General features: G+C 42.3%; 1 protein-coding gene across 1 annotated transcript; it reads left to right on the top strand.

The window, feature by feature from the left end:
* Window positions 1–2,157: 2,157 nt before the first annotated feature.
* On the top strand, window positions 2,158–9,711 carry LOC106592694 (rano class II histocompatibility antigen, A beta chain). Its single transcript, XM_014184027.2, has 4 exons — window positions 2,158–2,292; window positions 6,849–7,188; window positions 7,451–7,576; window positions 8,306–9,711. The coding sequence occupies exons 1-4, from the start codon at window positions 2,158–2,160 to the stop codon at window positions 8,341–8,343; spliced, it is 639 nt and encodes a 212-aa protein (XP_014039502.2). The 3' UTR covers window positions 8,344–9,711.
* The last annotated feature ends 10,271 nt before the right edge of the window (window positions 9,712–19,982 follow it).

Here is a 19,982-nt window from a genome sequence, read left to right as displayed (position 1 = left end):
CACGATCATTTATCCCTACCAGTTTGTGAATTCATAGACTTCTGAGAAATTTGATGAACTTACCTACTCTTAACATTATGTCCCTCCCCCATCTCCTCTTTATCTCATTTATGCCCCTCCCCATCTCCTCTTTATTTAGTTTGCCCCTCCCCCATCTCCTCTTTATCAAATTTTATTGGTCACATACACATGGTTAGCAGATGTTAATGCGAGTGTAGCAAAATGCTTGTGCTGCTAGTTCTGACCATGCAGTAATATCTAACTAAGTAATCTAACAATTTCACAACAACTACCTTTTACACACAGGAATGAATAAGAATATGTACATATAAATATATGGATGAGCGATGGCCGTGCGGCATAGGCAAGATGCAGTAGATGGTATAGAGTACAGTATATACATATGAGATGAGTAATGTAGGGTATGTAAACATTAAATAAATTGGAATTGCTTAAAGTGACTAGTGATACATTTATTACATCCATTTTTTTATAAAGTGGCTAGAGATTTGAGTCAGTATGTTGGCAGCAGCCACTCAATGTTAGTGATGGCTGTTTTTCAGTCTCTCGGTCCCAGCTTTGATGCACCTGTACTGACCTCGCCTTCTGGATGATAGCTGGGTGAACTGGCAGTGGCTCGAGTGGTTGATGTCCTTGATGATCATTTTGGCCTTCCTGTGACATCGGGTGGTGTAGGTGTCCTGGAGGGCAGGTAGTTTGCCCTCAGTGATGCATTGTGCAGACCTCACTACCCTCTGGAGAGCCTTATGGTTATGGGCGGAGCAGTTGCCATACCAGGCGGTATGCCATACCAGTTGCCATACCAGGCGGTATATATATATATATATATATATATATATATATATATATATATATATATATATATATATAGAGCGAGAGAGAGCGAGCGAGAGAGAGAGAGAGAGAAATTTAGTGTGCATAAAGACAACCAGTGTCACAAATGAGCTGTGATGACTCGGATTCAGGAGCCAAAGCCTTTTAATGTGCAACTTTCACGTGAGCTTTAAAGACAGCAGCAACAAGCGAGGAGAAATCTTCTGAAGATTGTTGGGGGTGTGAAGTTCTTGGCGCGGCAAGGTCAGGGTTTTCGAGGCGTTGATAAGGAGAGTGGGAATTTCAGCCAGCTTCTGAAGTACAAGGCAGAGGGCGATGCAGAGCTGACCCCCTGGCTGAAAGGTCACTTTGATTTCACCAGTCCCCAAATGCAAAACAACATTTTGAATCTGGTGGGCAATACAATCGTCAAAGAAATTGTGTCGGAAGTAACATCAATGCCAGTGGTCCAGTTCGCACTTATCATTGATGGCACCCAGGATATATCAGGAGTTGATCAGGAGTCAATATGTTTGATGGCACCCAGGATATATCAGGAGTTGATCAGGAGTCAATATGTTTGATGGCACCCAGGATATATCAGGAGTTGATCAGGAGTCAATATGTTTGATGGCACCCAGGATATATCAGGAGTTGATCAGGAGTCAATATGTTTGATGGCACCCAGGATATATCAGGAGTTGATCAGGAGTCAATATGTTTGACTCTGTAGATCCAGATCTACAGCCAAAGGAAGAATTCCTGGGACTCTACGAAGTGTCATCAACGACAGGGCAAAATATAGCCCAGATGGCATGTGATGTGATGATGCGTCTAGGCCTTCCTCTGTCCCAACTTCCAGGACAAACCTATGACGGTGCCGCAAACATGGCTGGACGATTGCAGGGGGTGCAAGCCATTTTAAGGAAAGAACAACCCGCTGGATATGTATTGTCACTGTGGTATACAGGCAGGCTGCCTGTGTAGCCTCTCCACTAGTAAGAGATTCAATGGGTCTGGTGCATGAATTGGGGGGGGGGGCTTTAATCAATCTGGCAAGTTCGGCCTTGTAATGGCTGAAGACCCGATTGGGGGATTTGGATTGCCTGAACTCCTCCCTGCAACTTAGAAAACAGACCGTTTCAGGCATGTAGGAGGCTGTGGACCATGTTAAAACAAGCATGCAGGACGGATGCCCAGTCTTTGCACAGAGCCCAATTCTACAACGCCTTGGACACAGTGAATACTCAATTCATAGAGAGGTTTGATCAAGCTGGATTTTACCAGCTGCAGCAGCTTGAAAATGTGCTGCTATGCGGAGACATGGACAAGGTGGTAGACGAGTATCCTGAATTGAATTCAAGACTACTGCAGGTGCAGCTGGCCATGTTTAGAGCTAATAACACATATCAAACGAGCTCAGATGTTGCTAGCGTTATCCAGGAAATGGTGCCAGAGGTGAGAGGTCTCTTCAGTCAGGTGGAAGCTTTAGCAAGGCTTCTGCTGGTCGTCCCTGCCTCTGTAGAGGCTGAGAGGAGTTTTAGTGCCCTGAGGAGGCATAAGACATAGCTTAGATCATCGATGAGTCAAACAAGGCTGAATTATGAGGCCATGTGCCACGTGCACCAGGAGAAACTGGACAGACTGGACCTTGAAGGAATATGCCAGTCTTTTATCGGTGTCAACGATAAGTGCAAAAAGGCCTTCAGATCCTTTGCTTGGAGAATGGCAAGTCAAAACACATGTCATTGACTGGAGAGGAGATGAGAGGATAGCAGAGGAAAGGAGATGAGAGGAGAGCAGAGGAAGGAGAAGAGATGACTGGAGAGCAGGGGAGAGGAGATTACTGGAGAGGAGAGGAGAATATAGGACCGAAGGAGAGAGGGCTGGAGAGGAGAAGATAGGGCAAGAGGAGAGGAAGGCAGAGCAGAGCAAACGCCCTTGCTGCCCACACAAGTTTACTTGTAAATAAAAACTACAATTTGCTAAACCTTGGCCACAATATCTGGACTTGTCTTCATATAACAATGCATAGATTTCTGTTTATATGATTATGGTTGTACTTTATTAATCCCTTTATTAATCCCTAAAAAAGAAAAAACAGAGCAATGTAATACAATACACTATTAAACATTATTGTAAAAAATAAATAAAAAGTTAATCCCATGTGTTAGTGAATTTTTTTATATTTTAGAATGACAGGAAATTAGTTTTAAAATGCAGATTTGTTTCTGGGGGAGACCCACAGACCCCCCGGCAGATTTGGACCCCCCTAATGTTGACTCCATGGTCACGGCCTTGGCTCAGCATATGTGGAAACTCCTTCAAGACTGTTGGAAAAGCATTCCTCAGGAAGCTGGTTGAGAGAATGCCAAGAGTGTGCAATGCTGTCATGAGGCCAAAGGGTGGCTACTTTAAAGAATCTCAAATATAACATATATTTTGATTTGTTTCACACTTTTGGGGGGTTACTACATGATTCCATATGTGTTATTTCATAGTTTTGATGTCTTCACTATTATTCAGTCCCTCCAGGATTTCGCGAAATCTTTGTGTGATTTCTGCAGCCAAAAATGCTTGATTTTGCAGTAGCTTTTGTGAAATTCTGCAATACATTTTGCAATGGTTTTTTTCCACGTTAATTTCATAAAGCAATAAAAAGTAATATGTGCTCAGTTTGAAGACGATTTTAAAGAGAATACATAAAACACAAACAATTAGAAACATCTAAAGTGCCCAATTGTGTTTATTTTCCTGAACAAACAGCTCTGTCATAATCCACTCACACACAGCTCTCCATCAGGCTTGGGGCTTGCTATCAACACGAGATGCAGCTCCCATTCTCTCTCTCTCTCTCTCTCTCTCTCTCTCTCTCTCTCTCTCTCTCTCTCTCTCTCTCTCTCTCTCTCTCTCTCTCAAAACAACAACAAATAGATTCAAAGCTGATCAATTGCTTTCAATTTGAGGATCGATATTTCTTTCTAATAAGTTGTCTTCAAAATACTTGAGATTGTGATTTTTTTTCTGAAAGCGTTGTAAGGGAGATAAAGAACAGAAAACTTAAAAATAGAGTATTGTGGTTGATATGTACTATTCCATTTCTAAAAAAATCCAGAAAGATTGTGCTTTCGTGATGCGTATTAAGTTTTACAGTTTAAAATGGCAAAGCTGACAAATTGCACTCCGTGCTTTGAGCAGCGCTCTCCATAGACAGACTGGGGAGAGCAGAGTGTCGAACACCCTACTAAACCCAAGGTTAGAGGAGTAACATAGACAGACTGGGGAGAGCAGAGTGTCGAACACCCTACTAAACCCAAGGTTAGCGGAGTAACATAGACAGACTGGGGAGAGCAGAGTGTCGAACACCCTACTAAACCCAAGTTTTGTGGAGTAAATGTTTGAGTAAAACGCCACTCACCTTGATTCTTTCAGCGCTTACCACAGTCTTCCCTGCTACCAATTTGTAAGTCGCTCTGGATAGTCTGCTAAATGACGTAAATGTAAATGTACCACTTCAGTCATGGTGATCTGCTGCTGTGGGAACTGTTCTGACATTCTCATACGCTTTGCTGATTCGAAGTGACTGTTGATTGTCAACTTTCTCTAGTTTCCAAAAACTTTGGAAATTGTTTTGCACGGTCGTTAGCTGTTATTTTTTGTTGGCAAATAAGATTGATTTCTAGGCATCAACAATCACCCATCATCTTCACACGTGAATACTCTGACAGGCCAGGGGGAAAAACTTTGTTGGCGTGTGGTTGGATCGGGCCGTTTTCCACAGTAACAGTGCAGTAATTGGTCAAAATTACGAACCCGCTTTTGATTGGACCCTTTTATGCGCTAAAAGTGCGGGGATTGGTCAACATTTCGAGCTCTCGCATAATATGCGCTGATTGGTTGATTTTGCATTGAATTATGCGATCGCAGAATCGGGAAATCCAGGAGGGACTGATTATTCTACAATGTAGAAAATAGTAAAAATAAACTTTTGTCTTGTACTGTATATCCTAACATCACTTTTTTGGGCAAAGACTCAACATCAAAACTCAAAAGGACAGACAACGACTCTTCTGTTTCTCCACTCACACCACCCTGTCTGCGTCGCACCAAACGACGAGCATCATAAATACCGGGAATCTTCCCTTTCAGTTGGTTCAACTTTCACATTTACCGCTACCCCTGTAGTCACTCCTCTCAATGGCACCCGTTTCTTGAGAGCAAAACAATTCACCTCTCTTGTCCCCATTCATTTAACGCGGAGTTCCCGCTGCCTCTGACCAGCAGAAACACAAACAATTATCACAACACCACTTCTGGTTACCCTCACCGATTCCACAGCACCAAACTCTGTTTTTCACCCACCCTGAAACCACAAATGGATCAGCCAAAAGGCTACTTTACTCCTATTGTCACAGACGCATCTTTAACCTGACCCTCGTTGCAAGCCGGGGGCTCTGAGAACTTCACCACACCTACCACCTCCTATACTTCACCCTCATTCACTTCCATTTCTCCTCCTGTCTTCGATCCGGCGTTCAGCTCACTCTGTTTACACTTTCTACCATTCTTTAACAAACCCTCTCCCTTTTTCCCGCCATTTTCAACCGACTCAAGCTCGCCCTCTTCCTCTCTCTCTTAGACCTCCTCTGCCTCAGTTTTTCCCTCCATTCCTCCTCCCTATTCCAAGTATGCGTCTCCTTATGACAATACTGCACTTCTCCAGAACATACATCTTGTTCTTGCCCTCTCAAGGGACGCCATTTAACCGGCTGTCACAATCTCTGTACAGTCAGCCGGTACTCGCACATGCAACCCATGAGCACGGTGCTTGTTTACATTTACAAAGTTTACATTGTAGTAAAACAAGCTCGTATTTCTGGTTCTGATGGGGTACGACTGTTGAACTGAGCCTGTGAGGCATTTATAGGTTATATTCTCTAAGAATCAATGGGTATATATAATTTAAGTCTAAATAAATCGATGTAGCAACTGCAGATTGCCCCTTTAAAGTAATAGTAAAAATATATACTGTATATTAAGAGTAATTATTTATAGCCAAATAAAAGAGAACTGCGTATTATTGTATAATAACGTATAACTAATAAGTGGTAGTATAAAGGTTTTCATGCATTCATGTTTTTTCTCACCAGATGGACACTTTATCACCACCCTCAACCTTTGTTATTACAGAGGGGAAGATCCACACGATGTGGAGTACATCTGGAGAGCTATTTCAGACATGGTGAAGGTTATGGAATACAACAGTAGATTTACTGGTTACACACCCATTGGGATACATAAGGCTGAGCAATTTAACGCAGATCCCGTGGTCCTGGCATCGTTTCAAACTCCACTTCATTTCTTCTGCAAATATTATGGTGCCCTCGCCTACAAAGCTGGATTGAACAGCAATGGTAAGCAGTTCTATGGAGAACAGTTGTGAAAAGAAAATACATTTGCAAAAGATATTTCAGGGAAAATTGATTTCACATCATCATTTTACAATATTATTATTATTACATGAGTTACGTTTTGGTTTGACAAGTCAGGGAACTACCAGAAAGACACCGGCCTGTGCTGTTCTTATTTAACTCACACCATCCCAGGGTGGAGTCTTACTGAGTTTGTTTTGAGGGAATAATAGAGTACTAGCTTGGGTATCAGTCTGACACAACAGAAGTCACCTCAATTGACTAAAATTACACTTACTAAAGCTTATAGGTGGAACACATTGACACCCAAGCTAGAAAGGGAACTGACCAGTATATAGATGTACGACCTTAGTGGACATGTACATGTAACAGTGTAGGTTCCGTCCCTCTCTTCGCCCCAACTCGGGCTCGAACCAGGGACCCTTGCACACATCAACAACTGACACCCACGAAGCATCATTACCCATCGCGCCACAAAAGCCGCGGCCCTTGCGACGCAAGGGGAAACCCTACTTCAAGTCTCAGAGCGAGTGACGTCACCGATTGAAATGCTACTAGCGCGCACCACCGCTAACTAACTAGCCATTTCACATCGGTTACATACATACCTGTCTGTTGAAAAAACTCCAAGCAGTAGAAAACAAAAGAATACTGTCACATCGGTCCATGACGCCCCACAGTGACAGACACCCCTCCATGTTGACTTGCAGCGCCTACAAGTTCTACCCCAAACAGATCAGGGTGACCTGGTTGAGGAATGGACAGGAAGTGACCTCAAACATGACTTCCTCTGAGGAGCTAGCCAATGGCGACTGGCACTACCAGATCCACTCCTACCTGGAGTACACTCCCACACCTGGAGAGAAGATCTCCTGCATGGTGGAGCATGCCAGCTTCACTGAACCAAAGATCCTCCACTGGGGTAAGGAAGTAAGGGGACAAGGAAGTAAAGGAACGAGGAAGTAAGGGAACAAGGAAAAATGGGACAAGGAAGTCAGAAAACAAACCGAGTGTTACTGGAAATGGTTTTAGGGGAGGGAATAAGGAAGTAAGGAAGAAATGAATTAAGGAAAGATTGAAATAAGGGAGCAAAGAGCTCTGATAATGTGGGTTATTAATGATGTGTGTTGTTTTTCAAACAACTGTAACTATAACTACATTCATCTCACTACGTTTCATCCCAGACATGTCTCTGCCAGAGTCTGGGAGAAATAAGATAGCCATCGGGGCATCTGGGCTGGTGCTGGGGGTGGTCTTTGCTGCAGCTGGTCTCCTCTACTACAACAGGAGGAAGACCACTGGTGGTGGTGGTGAGTAGAAGATGTTTTATTGTCAAATACACTGGATAGGAGCAGTAATGTGTTGTTTTACAGGGTCAGCTATAGTAGTACAACGCCTCTGGAGCAAATTAGGGTTAAGTGCCTTGCTCATGGACACATCTTGTCGGCTTTCAACAAGGGATACTGTGAGATACCATAACCGCTAGGCTACCTGTGAGATACCATAACCGCTAGGCTACCTGTGAGATACCATAACCGTTAGGCTACCTGTGAGATACCATAACCGCTAGGCTACCTGTGAAATACCATAACCGCTAGGCTACCTGTGAGATACCATAACCGCTAGGCTACCTGTGAGATACCATAACCGCTAGGCTACCTGTGAGATACCATAACCGCTAGGCTACCTGTGAAATACCATAACCGCAAGGCTACCTGTGAGATACCATAACCGCTAGGCTACCTGTGAGATACCATAACCGCTAGGCTACCTGTGAGATACCATAACCGCTAGGCTACCTGTGAGATACCATAACCGCAAGGCTACCTGCCGATCTCTAGACAGTACGTACAGTTTATTGTTCAGTCTGTTACTCTCTGCCTCTACAGTATCTATCCCCCATGATTGTGCTGCTGTCACTTTTCAAGACCAACAATATAAATGAATAGTATGTTATTAACTTCTTCTTAGTCAATCAATGCTAATAACCAAAATGCACAAATGTAAAAACTCAAACTGTGGTGTATTTTGTTCAACAGGGAGGGAATTGGTGCCAACAAGTCACCCATCCCAGTGATCTCTCAGTGACTACATTACAGTTCTGCATAGTGTAAATATGAGTCCCAAATGGCACCCTATTCCCTATATGGACCCTGGTCCTGGTCAAAATAAGTGTACCATATAGGGAATAGGGTTCCATTTAGGATGCTACCTAATTGTTATTATGTCTCTGACTGCAGGTTTGATGATGGTGTCTATATGTTATAAATGTGTAAGGAGTGCCTGCTGCTTTTCTAAAAGACTATCAAGAGTTCATATTATTGTTACAGTAACACTTTAAAGCAAGTTCCTACATATATGCTATAGGATACAATATATATTTTTATGAAGTAGTTTGTTTCTCACAAATTGTCTTGAATTGTTTTGAACAAACCAAGTAGTTGGAACCACTTTTTATGTTCTTGAATGACCTTAATGTACAACTGTGTGAACTAGCCTTCAATGCTACCGTACCTGTGGACTTCCTGTCATTGCGCTAACGCTAGTTAGCATTGGCTCATGAAACTAGCGCTAACTTCCTTCATATTGCACGCAGAGAAGTAAAAATGATATTGTAAATGCCAGAATCTCGCAGTATCCCTTTAACCCTGGAATCCATCATTGTGAAACTGCCTCATCCTTTTTCGATATTATAACAACAATGAACATAGTTTTTTCTCCTTGGACACCGTTGTACATAATTGTACATACCATATAACAGCAGAGTGTGTACTGCAAAAATGTTGTTGTTGTTGATGCTCCTCAACAAAACAATAACAAAAACAATAACAATAACATTAAAAAATGTGCTGGGTTGAACAGTGACGCTGTTTCCCCTGGTGCGGATTTCAGCTTTAAGAATGTTGTGTTTGCTATTACTGTAAACATGCTTTACTTAGCATTCTGATATTATGCTACCCTCCGCTGTAGTTTGCTGAACATTGAAGTTTCATATTGGTATGTGTGTGTGTATAATGTGTGTGTGTAGGCTACAGATGTAGGATCGTAATTTGACCTATATTGTCATAGCAAAATAATCCTGTAGTAACAGGCTTGAAACGTTTAGTCCATAATATTGCTGGATCGGTGGTTATGCTATAAGCTGGACAAAAGTAGGCTACATGAAAAGTGCAATACTGTTCATATAATCTTGTGTTTTAGTGTGGGGCTTTCAGTGAACTTATGTACATCACAAAGCTCATCTGCATTTCCTGTGGTGCAGGTAAATTCTCAGCAACAAAAGAGTGATCAATTTAAGATCCTACATCTGTGTATGTGTGTTTCTGTGTATCACTGAGGCTTTTTACATTGCTGTTACAGTACCAACTAAATCCTTTACTGCAGCAACACCCTGGATGCATCGCAAATGGCACCCTATTCCCTATGTAGTGCACTACTTTTGGCCAGGGCCCATATGGCACCCTATCCCCTATATAGTGCACTAGTTTTGACCAGAGCCATATGTGCCCTGGTCTAAAGTAGTGCACTACATAGGGAATAGGGTGCCATTTGTAACCATTTGGAGAGCAGCCTCTGTATAGGATGGATGCCTTTTGGTCAAAATTACACAATTCCGTTTCACTTGTTTTTTCCTTCAAACTTGAGCTATCTGACCTTACACCCAGTGGTGTAAAGTTCTTAAGTAAAAAATACTTTAAAGTACTACTTAAGTAGGTTTTTGGGGTATCTGTACTTTACTATTTATATTTTTGACTAGTTTTACTTCACTATATTCCTAAAGAACATAATGTACTTTCTACTCCATACATTTTACCTGACAACCAAAAATACTCGTTACATTTTGAATGCTTAGCAGGATAGGAAAATGGATCAATTCACACACCTATCAAGAGAACATCCCTGGTCATCTTACTGCTTCTGATCATGCGGACTCACTAAACACACATGATTCGTTTGTAAACGATGACTGAGTTTACAAAAAAATGGTGCCACCTGTTTTGCTTAATATAAGGAATTTGAAATTATTGATACTTTTACTTTTGATACTTAAGTATATTTTATCAATTACATTTACTTTTGATACTGAAGTATATTTAAAACCAAGTACTTTTAGACTTTTACTTAATTAGTATTTTACTGGGTGACTTTCACTTTTACTTGAATCATTTTCTATTAAGATATTTCAACTTTTACTCAAATATGACAATGAAGTACTTTTTCCACCACTGCTTATACATATAACTTTTGTAATACTTGGAAGTTTTGGGTTTACTAATAAAGCTTAAAAATGAAGTTTTGAAACTGGCCTCACTTTCTCAATGACTTACCTGACTGAAAGGTTACAATATCTTCATGGGCATTTTTATCTGACAATATTTAGCAATAACTAGAAACCATTAGAAGTCAATGACCATGTAATATATGGGGATTTGAGAGTGGATACATTCATATTACAATAACAGCGAGACACTATTACCACAGATAAAAGGGGAAACAGTTAAAACTATAGTTACCTCTATTGGCTTAGTCAACACCACCACCTAGTGGATGAGGTGGGTCCAGTTTGTAGTAACAGTACTGGTTAATTATTATTGTTATATGTAGGCTCTACTTGGCAGCTAAAAAGCTGAATTACAGTACACCTCCCATACAAGTGAACAAGGACAATTAAAACGTCAGAAAGTCAGGATGGGAGGCTCTAGGAGTTGAAGCAGATTGGAAAGTATTGAGAGCGGAGGAAGCATCGATGGTATTACTGAGGAGGGAGCTGGTCAGACTCAGACACATTCTACCACTTGACTTCTAGTCACAGGAATTCTACTTTTCAGTTGATATCTTGAATGCACTCTGCTGAGGTAAGACTTATCTTGAATGCACTCTGCTGAGGTAAGACTTATCTTGAATGCACTCTGCTGAAGTAAGACATCTTGAATTCACTCTGCTGAAGTAAGACACGGAAAGGGATCTTAAGCTAAAAGCTCTGATAATTTAAGGAGTCAGTTTGGACCCTATCGAGTCTATGGTAATTTAAAAGGAGACAGTTTGGACCCTATGGATTCTATGGTAATTTAAGGAGACAGTTTGGACCCTATGGAGTCTATGGTAATTTAAGGAGGCAGTTTGGACCCTATGGCAATTTAAGGAGGCAGTTTGGACCCTATGGAAATTTAAGGAGGCAGTTTGGACCCTATGGAGTCTATGGTAATTTAAGGAGACAGTTTGGACCCTATGGATTCTATGGTAATTTATGGAGACAGTTTGGACCCTATGGAGTCTATGGTAATTTAAGGAGACAGTTTGAACCCTATGGAGTCTATGGTAATTTAAGGAGGCAGTTTGGACCCTATGGAGCCTATGCCTATGGATCCTAATCCAAAGTAGTGTTTATATCTAAACAAATGTAAGCTGTAGCCAGTCATGGCTGGAATATGATAACAATGACGACCTGTCTAATGAGCTAATCCACAACTAGATCATATCAAGTCAAGCTAATGGGTGAAAAATAGCCCTTCAACATGAGGGGAAATAGCTGGTTTGAGGTAGGCTAGGACTGTGCTATATAAACAAGTGAAATTGGTGAGCATGTGAGCATGTGAGAAAGCACATGCAGGATATGGACAGTTTTATTTTATTAGCAAACTACATGATTAAATGGGATTTTGGCAGTGTAAAGTGGGTTTCCTATATAGAAACAGAGCTTGTTTTTCTCTGGCTAGCAGGAAGCCAATTGTAGAATCAACTTTTCTTACTGTTCTTGACTATGGTGATACCATCTCCTGAAGTACATCTGACTCTTCTCTAAAATCTCTTGATTGTGTTTATCACAGCGCCCTTCATTTTATTACATCTGACAGCTTTAATACTCATCACTGCATCCTTCACCAAGTTGTCTGGGCCCTCTTTTAAAGACATGTAGATCAGCTCATTACTGTCTTTTTGTTTATAAAGCCCTACTCCACAAGCTGCCAACATACTAAACATCTTTGTTGAAATGTAGAGTTTCATGTCAGAGGGTTGGTTAATGATGATGACTCCCTTGTTAACCACAGGAGCTGCTGTTTCATATCAGGCACCTTGTGTGGAATTGTCTCCAGTTGGCACTTCGTTTGGATCATTTGGTGTCCCTGGGTCAATTTAGGAAATTGGTTAAGGATTTTTATAGTGATGAATGTGTTTGTTTTATTTGATTATAATGGCTAATGTGTATATTTTATGTGTATATTGTGTATATTTTGTGTATTTTGTATATAATTGTGTGTGTGCTGATGTGACTGTTGTTCCCAGGGCACGCTTGTGAATGAGACCTCGGTCTCAGTGTGTCTCCCCGGTTTAATAAATCGAATAAAACGTTGACTTCCTTACCCGCTTAGATGAAGCACATCAGGTGTTTTAATTGGTCCACCACGTAAGAGAAGGGAGGAGCCAGGGAGGGAGGTATTGGTACTCCCTGTATATCGCTCCACTCTTGTGGATTTTATGTCTTGTGTTGCTCTTCTATTATAATTTTTTTTGTTAATGTTTTTAATATGCATAGTTGTGAAAGGCTTGTAAGCAAGTATTTCACGGTAAATTTTATACCAGTTGTATACGGCACATAAAATAGAATAAAATAGAATAAATAGAATTTGATTTGATTTGAGGTCAGAGTAGTAGGCCTATTCAAGTCAGTTTAGCTGTTGTAACCTATTTTATCCACTAGGTGGAAGTACCTGTTCAAATGATAAACACGCTATGTAGAGACCTACTGTATCTGTCTGTCTCTTGTGTCAAATCAATACAAATCTGATTTTATTGGTCACATGTGCCGAATACAACAAGTGTAGACTTTACAGTGAAATGCTTACTGACGAACTCATTCCCAACAATGTAGAGTTAAAAAAGTCAACCAAATATTTGCTAAATAAAAAGGAAATAGTAACAAAAATAAAACAATAGCGAGGCGATATCCAAGGAGTACCAGTACCGAGTCAATGTGTAGGGGTATGAGGTAATAACATGGCTATATACAGGAAGTACCAGTACTGAGTCAATGTGTAGGGGTACGAGGTAGTAACATGGTTATATACAGGGAGTACCAGTACTGAGTCAATGTGTAGGGGTATGAGGTAATAACATGGCTATATACAGGAAGTACCAGTACTGAGTCAATGTGTAGGGGTACGAAGTAGTAACATGGTTATATACAGGGAGTACCAGTACTGAGTCAATGTGCAGGGGTATGAGGTAGTAACATGGTTATATACAGGGAGTACCAGTACTGAGTCAATGTGTAGGGCTATGAGGTAATAACATGGCTATATACAGGAAGTACCAGTACTGAGTCAATGTGTAGGGGTACGAGGTAGTAACATGGTTATATACAGGGAGTACCAGTACTGAGTCAATGTGTAGGGGTATGAGGTAATAACATGGCTATATACAGGAAGTACCAGTACTGAGTCAATGTGTAGGGGTACGAAGTAGTAACATGGTTATATACAGGGAGTACCAGTACTGAGTCAATGTGTAGGGGTATGAGGTAATAACATGGCTATATACAGGAAGTACCAGTACTGAGTCAATGTGTAGGGGTACGAAGTAGTAACATGGTTATATACAGGGTGTACCAGTACTGAGTCAATGTGCAGGGGTATGAGGTAGTAACATGGTTATATACAGGGAGTACCAGTACTGAGTCAATGTGTAGGGCTATGAGGTAATAACATGGTTATATACAGGGAGTACCAGTACTGAGTCAATGTGCAGGGATATGAGGTAATAACATGGTTATATACAGGAAGTACCAGTACTGAGTCAATGTGCAGGGCTATGAGGTAGTAACATGGTTATATACAGGGAGTACCAGTACTGAGTCAATGTGCAGGGCTATGAGGTAATAACATGGCTATATACAGGGAGTACCAGTACCGAGTCAATGTGTAGGGGTACGAGGTAGTAACATGGTTATATACAGGGAGTACCAGTACTGAGTCAATGTGCAGGGCTATGAGGTAATAACATGGTTATATACAGGGAGTACCAGTACTGAGTCAATGTGCAGGGGTACGAGGTAGTAACATGGTTATATCCAAGGAGTACCAGCACTGAGTCAATGTGCAGGGGTACGAGGTAGTAACATGGTTATATCCAAGGAGTACCAGTACTGAGTCAATGTGCAGGGGTACGAGGTAGTAACATGGTTATATACAGGGAGTACCAGTACTGAGTCAATGTGTAGGGCTATGAGGTAGTAACATGGCTATATACAGGGAGTACCAGTACTGAGTCAATGTGTATGGGGTACGAGGTAGTAACATGGTTATATACAGGGAGTACCAGTACTGAGTCAATGTGTAGGGGTATGAGGTAATAACATGGTTATATACAGGGAGTACCAGTACTGAGTCAATGTGTAGGGGTACGAGGTAGTAACATGGTTATATCCAAGGAGTACCAGTACTGAGTCAATGTGCAGGGGTACGAGGTAGTAACATGGCTATATACAGGGAGTACCAGTACTGAGTCAATGTGTAGGGGTACGAGGTAGTAACATGGCTATATACAGGGAGTACCAGTACTGAGTCAATGTGTAGGGGTACGAGGTAGTAACATGGCTATATACAGGGAGTACCAGTACTGAGTCAATGTGCAGGGCTATGAGGTAGTAACATGGTTATATACAGGGAGTACCAGTACTGAATCAATGTGAAGGGCTATGAGGTAATAACATGGCTATATACAGGGAGTACCAGTACTGAGTCAATGTGTAGGGCTATGAGGTAGTAACATGGTTATATACAGGGAGTACCAGTACCGAGTCAATGTGCAGGGGTACGAGGTAGTAACATGGTTATATACAGGGAGTACCAGTACTGAGTCAATGTGTAGGGCTATGAGGTAGTAACATGGTTATATACAGGGAGTACCAGTACTGAGTCAATGTGTAGGGCTATGAGGTAGTAACATGGTTATATACAGGGAGTACCAGTACTGAGTCAATGTGCAGGGGTACGAGGTAGTAACATGGTTATATACAGGGAGTGCCAGTACTGAGTCAATGTGTAGGGGTATGAGGTAGTAACATGGCTATACACAGGGAGTACCAGTACTGAGTCAATGTGTAGGGGTACGAGGTAGTAACATGGTTATATACAGGGAGTACCAGTACTGAATCAATGTGCAGGGCTATGAGGTAATAACATGGCTATATACAGGGAGTACCAGTACTGAGTCAATGTGTAGGGCTATGAGGTAGTAACATGGTTATATACGGGGAGTACCAGTACCGAGTCAATGTGCAGGGGTACGAGGTAGTAACATGGTTATATACAGGGAGTACCAGTACTGAGTCAATGTGTAGGGCTATGAGGTAGTAACATGGTTATATACAGGGAGTACCAGTACTGAGTCAATGTGAAGGGCTATGAGGTAGTAACATGGTTATATACAGGGAGTGCCAGTACTGAGTCAATGTGTAGGGGTATGAGGTAGTAACATGGCTATACACAGGGAGTACCAGTACTGAGTCAATGTGTAGGGGTACGAGGTAGTAACATGGTTATATACAGGGAGTACCAGTACTGAATCAATGTGCAGGGCTATGAGGTAATAACATGGCTATATACAGGGAGTACCAGTACTGAGTCAATGTGTAGGGCTATGAGGTAGTAACATGGTTATATACGGGGAGTACCAGTACCGAGTCAATGTGCAGGGGTACGAGGTAGTAACATGGTTATATACAGGGAGTACCAGTACTGAGTCAATGTGTAGGGCTATGAGGTAGTAACATGGTTATATACAGGGAGTACCAGTACTGAGTCAATGTGCAGGGCTATGAGGTAGTAACATGGTTATATACAGGGAGTACCAGTACTGAGTCAATGTGTAGGGCTATGAGGTAGTAACGTGGTTATATACAGGGAGTACCAGTACTGAGTCAATGTGCAGGGCTACGAGGTAGTAACATGGTTATATACAGGGAGTACCAGTACTGAGTCAATGTGTAGGGGTACGAGGTAGTAACATGGTTATATACAGGGAGTACCAGTACTGAGTCAATGTGCAGGGCTATGAGGTAGTAACATGGTTATATACAGGGAGTACCAGTACTGTGTCAATGTGCAGGGCTATGAGGTAGTAACATGGTTATATACAGGGAGTACCAGTACTGAGTCAATGTGTAGGGGTACGAGGTAGTAACATGGTTATATACAGGGAGTACCAGTACTGAGTCAATGTGTAGGGCTATGAGGTAGTAACATGGTTATATACAGGGAGTACCAGTACTGAGTCAATGTGTAGGGGTACGAGGTAGTAACATGGTTATATCCAAGGAGTACCAGTACTGAGTCAATGTGCAGGGGTACGAGGTAGTAACATGGCTATATACAGGGAGTACCAGTACTGAGTCAATGTGTAGGGGTACGAGGTAGTAACATGGCTATATACAGGAAGTACCAGTACTGAGTCAATGTGTAGGGGTACGCGGTAGTAACATGGCTATACACAGGGAGTACCAGTACTGAGTCAATGTGTAGGGCTATGAGGTAGTAACATGGTTATATACAGGGAGTACCAGTACTGAGTCAATGTGCAGGGCTATGAGGTAATAACAAGGTTATATACAGTGAGTACCAGTACTGAGTCAATGTGCAGGGCTATGAGGTAATAACATGGTTATATACAGGAAGTACCAGTACTGAATCAATGTGTAGGGGTATGAGGTAGTAACATGGTTATATACAGGGAGTACCAGTACTGAGTCAATGTGCAGGGCTATGAGGTAGTAACATGGTTATATACAGGGAGTACCAGTACTGAGTCAATGTGTAGGGGTACGAGGTAGTAACATGGTTATATACAGGGAGTACCAGTACTGAGTCAATGTGTAGGGCTATGAGGTAGTAACATGGTTATATACAGGGAGTACCAGTACTGAGTCAATGTGTAGGGGTACGAGGTAGTAACATGGTTATATACAGGGAGTACCAGTACTGAGTCAATGTGCAGGGCTATGAGGTAGTAACATGGTTATATACAGGGAGTACCAGTACTGAGTCAATGTGCAGGGGTATGAGGTAATAACATGGTTATATACAGGGAGTACCAGTACTGAGTCAATGTGCAGGGCTATGAGGTAGTAACATGGTTATATACAGGGAGTACCAGTACTGAGTCAATGTGCAGGGGTATGAGGTAATAACATGGTTATATACAGGAAGTACCAGTATTGAGTCAATGTGCAGGGGTACGAGGTAGTAACATGGTTATATACAGGAAGTACCAGTACTGAGTCAATGTGCAGGGGTACGAGGTAGTTGAGCTGGTTGAGGAAATATGTACATGTAGGGAGGGGTAAAAGTGACATGGCAATCAGGATAGATAATAAACAGAGTAGCAGCAGCGTATGTGAAGTGTGTGTGTGTGTGTGTGTGTGTGTGTGTGTGTGTGTGTGTGTGTGTGTGTGTGTTGGAGTGTCAGTGTAGTGTGTGTGAGTGTGGGTAGAGTCTAGTGAGTGTGCAGCTGTAATTCTGTAACAAAGGTGTGTCAAACCGTTTGTCGGCCCATCTCCTGACTTTTTTGTGGTCCGGCTAGTATACCTGTCTGATTATTTGATGTTGCTGCTGGATTGACAGATAACAGGAATGAGACACTTAGGGAAAATGTTTTTATCATATCGAAAACGGATCAACCTCACAATCTAACTTGACAAAGCGTCATGTTGGGAAACCTGATGAAGCCTTGAAGAAACCCATCTTTGTCCCACCAACCCAACCTAATCTAACACATCACTTCCTCTGAGGAGAGTCTCAGCTTTTCTATAATTAATCACCATCACACCTGAGTTTAATTCAGTTTAATCCAAGATGGCCGAACCGGAGTAAAATGAGATGGATACTGTAATTACATTCAAACCTGGGCTACTTCCCAAACACCACCCTGTTCCCTATATACCACACTACTTTTAACCAGAGCCCTATTGGCCCTTGACCTTTGTTCAGAGCCCTATGCTGCTCTACCAAGCAAAAAGTCAGTAACTGCTCATTTGGTCGAAAATTAGTTAATGTCATTTTTGCTATGTTGAATACATGCTTAATCATGTGAACAAGTATCCTGCCTCTTTTGTATTGTGTTTTGGAGAAAATGGGGGTCATGTTAGCAGTAACTGTATAACGTTACTGTGAAACCAAGGTAAATTAAAGCAATTTTTCTCAGTTCCACGCTATGAGCAGTTACTGCCTTTTTGCTTGGTAGGGCAGAATGAAATGCTGAAATGCTTACTTACAGGCTCTAACCAATAGTGCAAAAAAAGGTGTTAGGTGAACAATAGGTAAGTAAAGAAATAAAACAACAGTAAAAAGACAGGCTATATACAGTAGCGAGGCTATAAAAGTAGCGAGGCTACATACAGACACAGGTTAGTCAGGCTGATTGAGGTAGTATGTACATGTAGATATGGTTAAAGTGACTATGCATATATGATGAACAGAGAGTAGCAGTAGCGTAGAAGAGAGGGTGGCGGGACACAATGCAGATAGCCCGGTTAGCCAATGTACGGTAACACTGGTTGGTCGGCCCAGTTGAGGTAGTATGTACATGAGTGTATAGTGAAAGTGACTATGCATATATGATAAACAGAGAGTAGCAGCAGCGTAAAAACAGGGGTTGGGGTGGGGCACACAATGCAAATAGTCTGGGTAGCCATTTGATTACCTTTTCAGGAGTCTTATGGCTTGGGGGTAAAAACTGTTGAGAAGCCTTTTTGTCCTAGACTTGGCACTCCGGTACCGCTTGCCATGCGGTAGTAGAGAGAACAGTCTATGACTGGGGTGGCTGGGGTCTTTGACAATTTTTAGGGCCTTCCTCTGACACCGCCAAGTGTAGAGGTCCTGGATGGCAGGCAGCTTAGCCCCAGTGACGTACTGGGCCGTACGCACTACCATCTGTAGTGCCTTGCGGTCAGAGGCCAAGCAATTGCCATACCAGGCTGTGATGCAACCAGTCAGGATGCTCTCGATGTTGCAGCTGTAGAACCTTTTGAGGATCTCAGGACCCATGCCAAATCTTTTTAGTTTCCTGAGGGGGAATAGGCTTTGTCGTGCCCTTTTCACAACTGTCTTGGTGTGTTTGGATCATGTTAGTTTGTTGGTGATGTGGACACCAAGGAACTTGAAGCTCTCAACCTGCTCCACCACTACAGCCCCGTCGATGAGAATGGGGGCGTGCTCAGTCCTCCTTTTCCTGTAGTCCACAATAATCTCCTTAGTTTTGGTTACGTTGAGGGATAGGTTGTTATTCTGGCACCACCCGGCCAGGTCTCTGACCTCCTCCCTATAGGCCGTCTTGTCGTTGTCTGTGATCAGGCCTACCACTGTTGTGTTGTCTACAAACTTAATGATGGTATTGGAGTCGTGCCTGGCCATGCAAACGTGGGTGAACAGGGAGTACAGGAGGGGACTGAGCACGCACCCCTGGGGAGCTTCTGTGTTGAGGATCAGCGTGGCAGATGTTGCTACCTACCCTCACCACCTGGGGGCGGCCCGTCAGGAAGTCCAGGATCCAGTTGCAGAGGGAGGTGTTTAGTCCCAGGATCCTTAGCTTAGTGATGAGCTTTGAGGGTACTATGGTGTTGAACGCTGAGCTGTAGTCAATGAATAGCATTCTCACATAAGTGTTCCTTTTGTCCAGGTGGGAAAGGGCAGTGTGGAGTGCAATAGAGATTGCATCATCTGT

This window comes from Salmo salar, chromosome ssa02 (genome assembly GCF_905237065.1).
Source record: "Salmo salar chromosome ssa02, Ssal_v3.1, whole genome shotgun sequence".
NCBI classification, from domain to species: Eukaryota; Metazoa; Chordata; class Actinopteri; order Salmoniformes; family Salmonidae; genus Salmo; species Salmo salar.
This window is presented reverse-complemented; position numbering and strand designations above follow the sequence as displayed.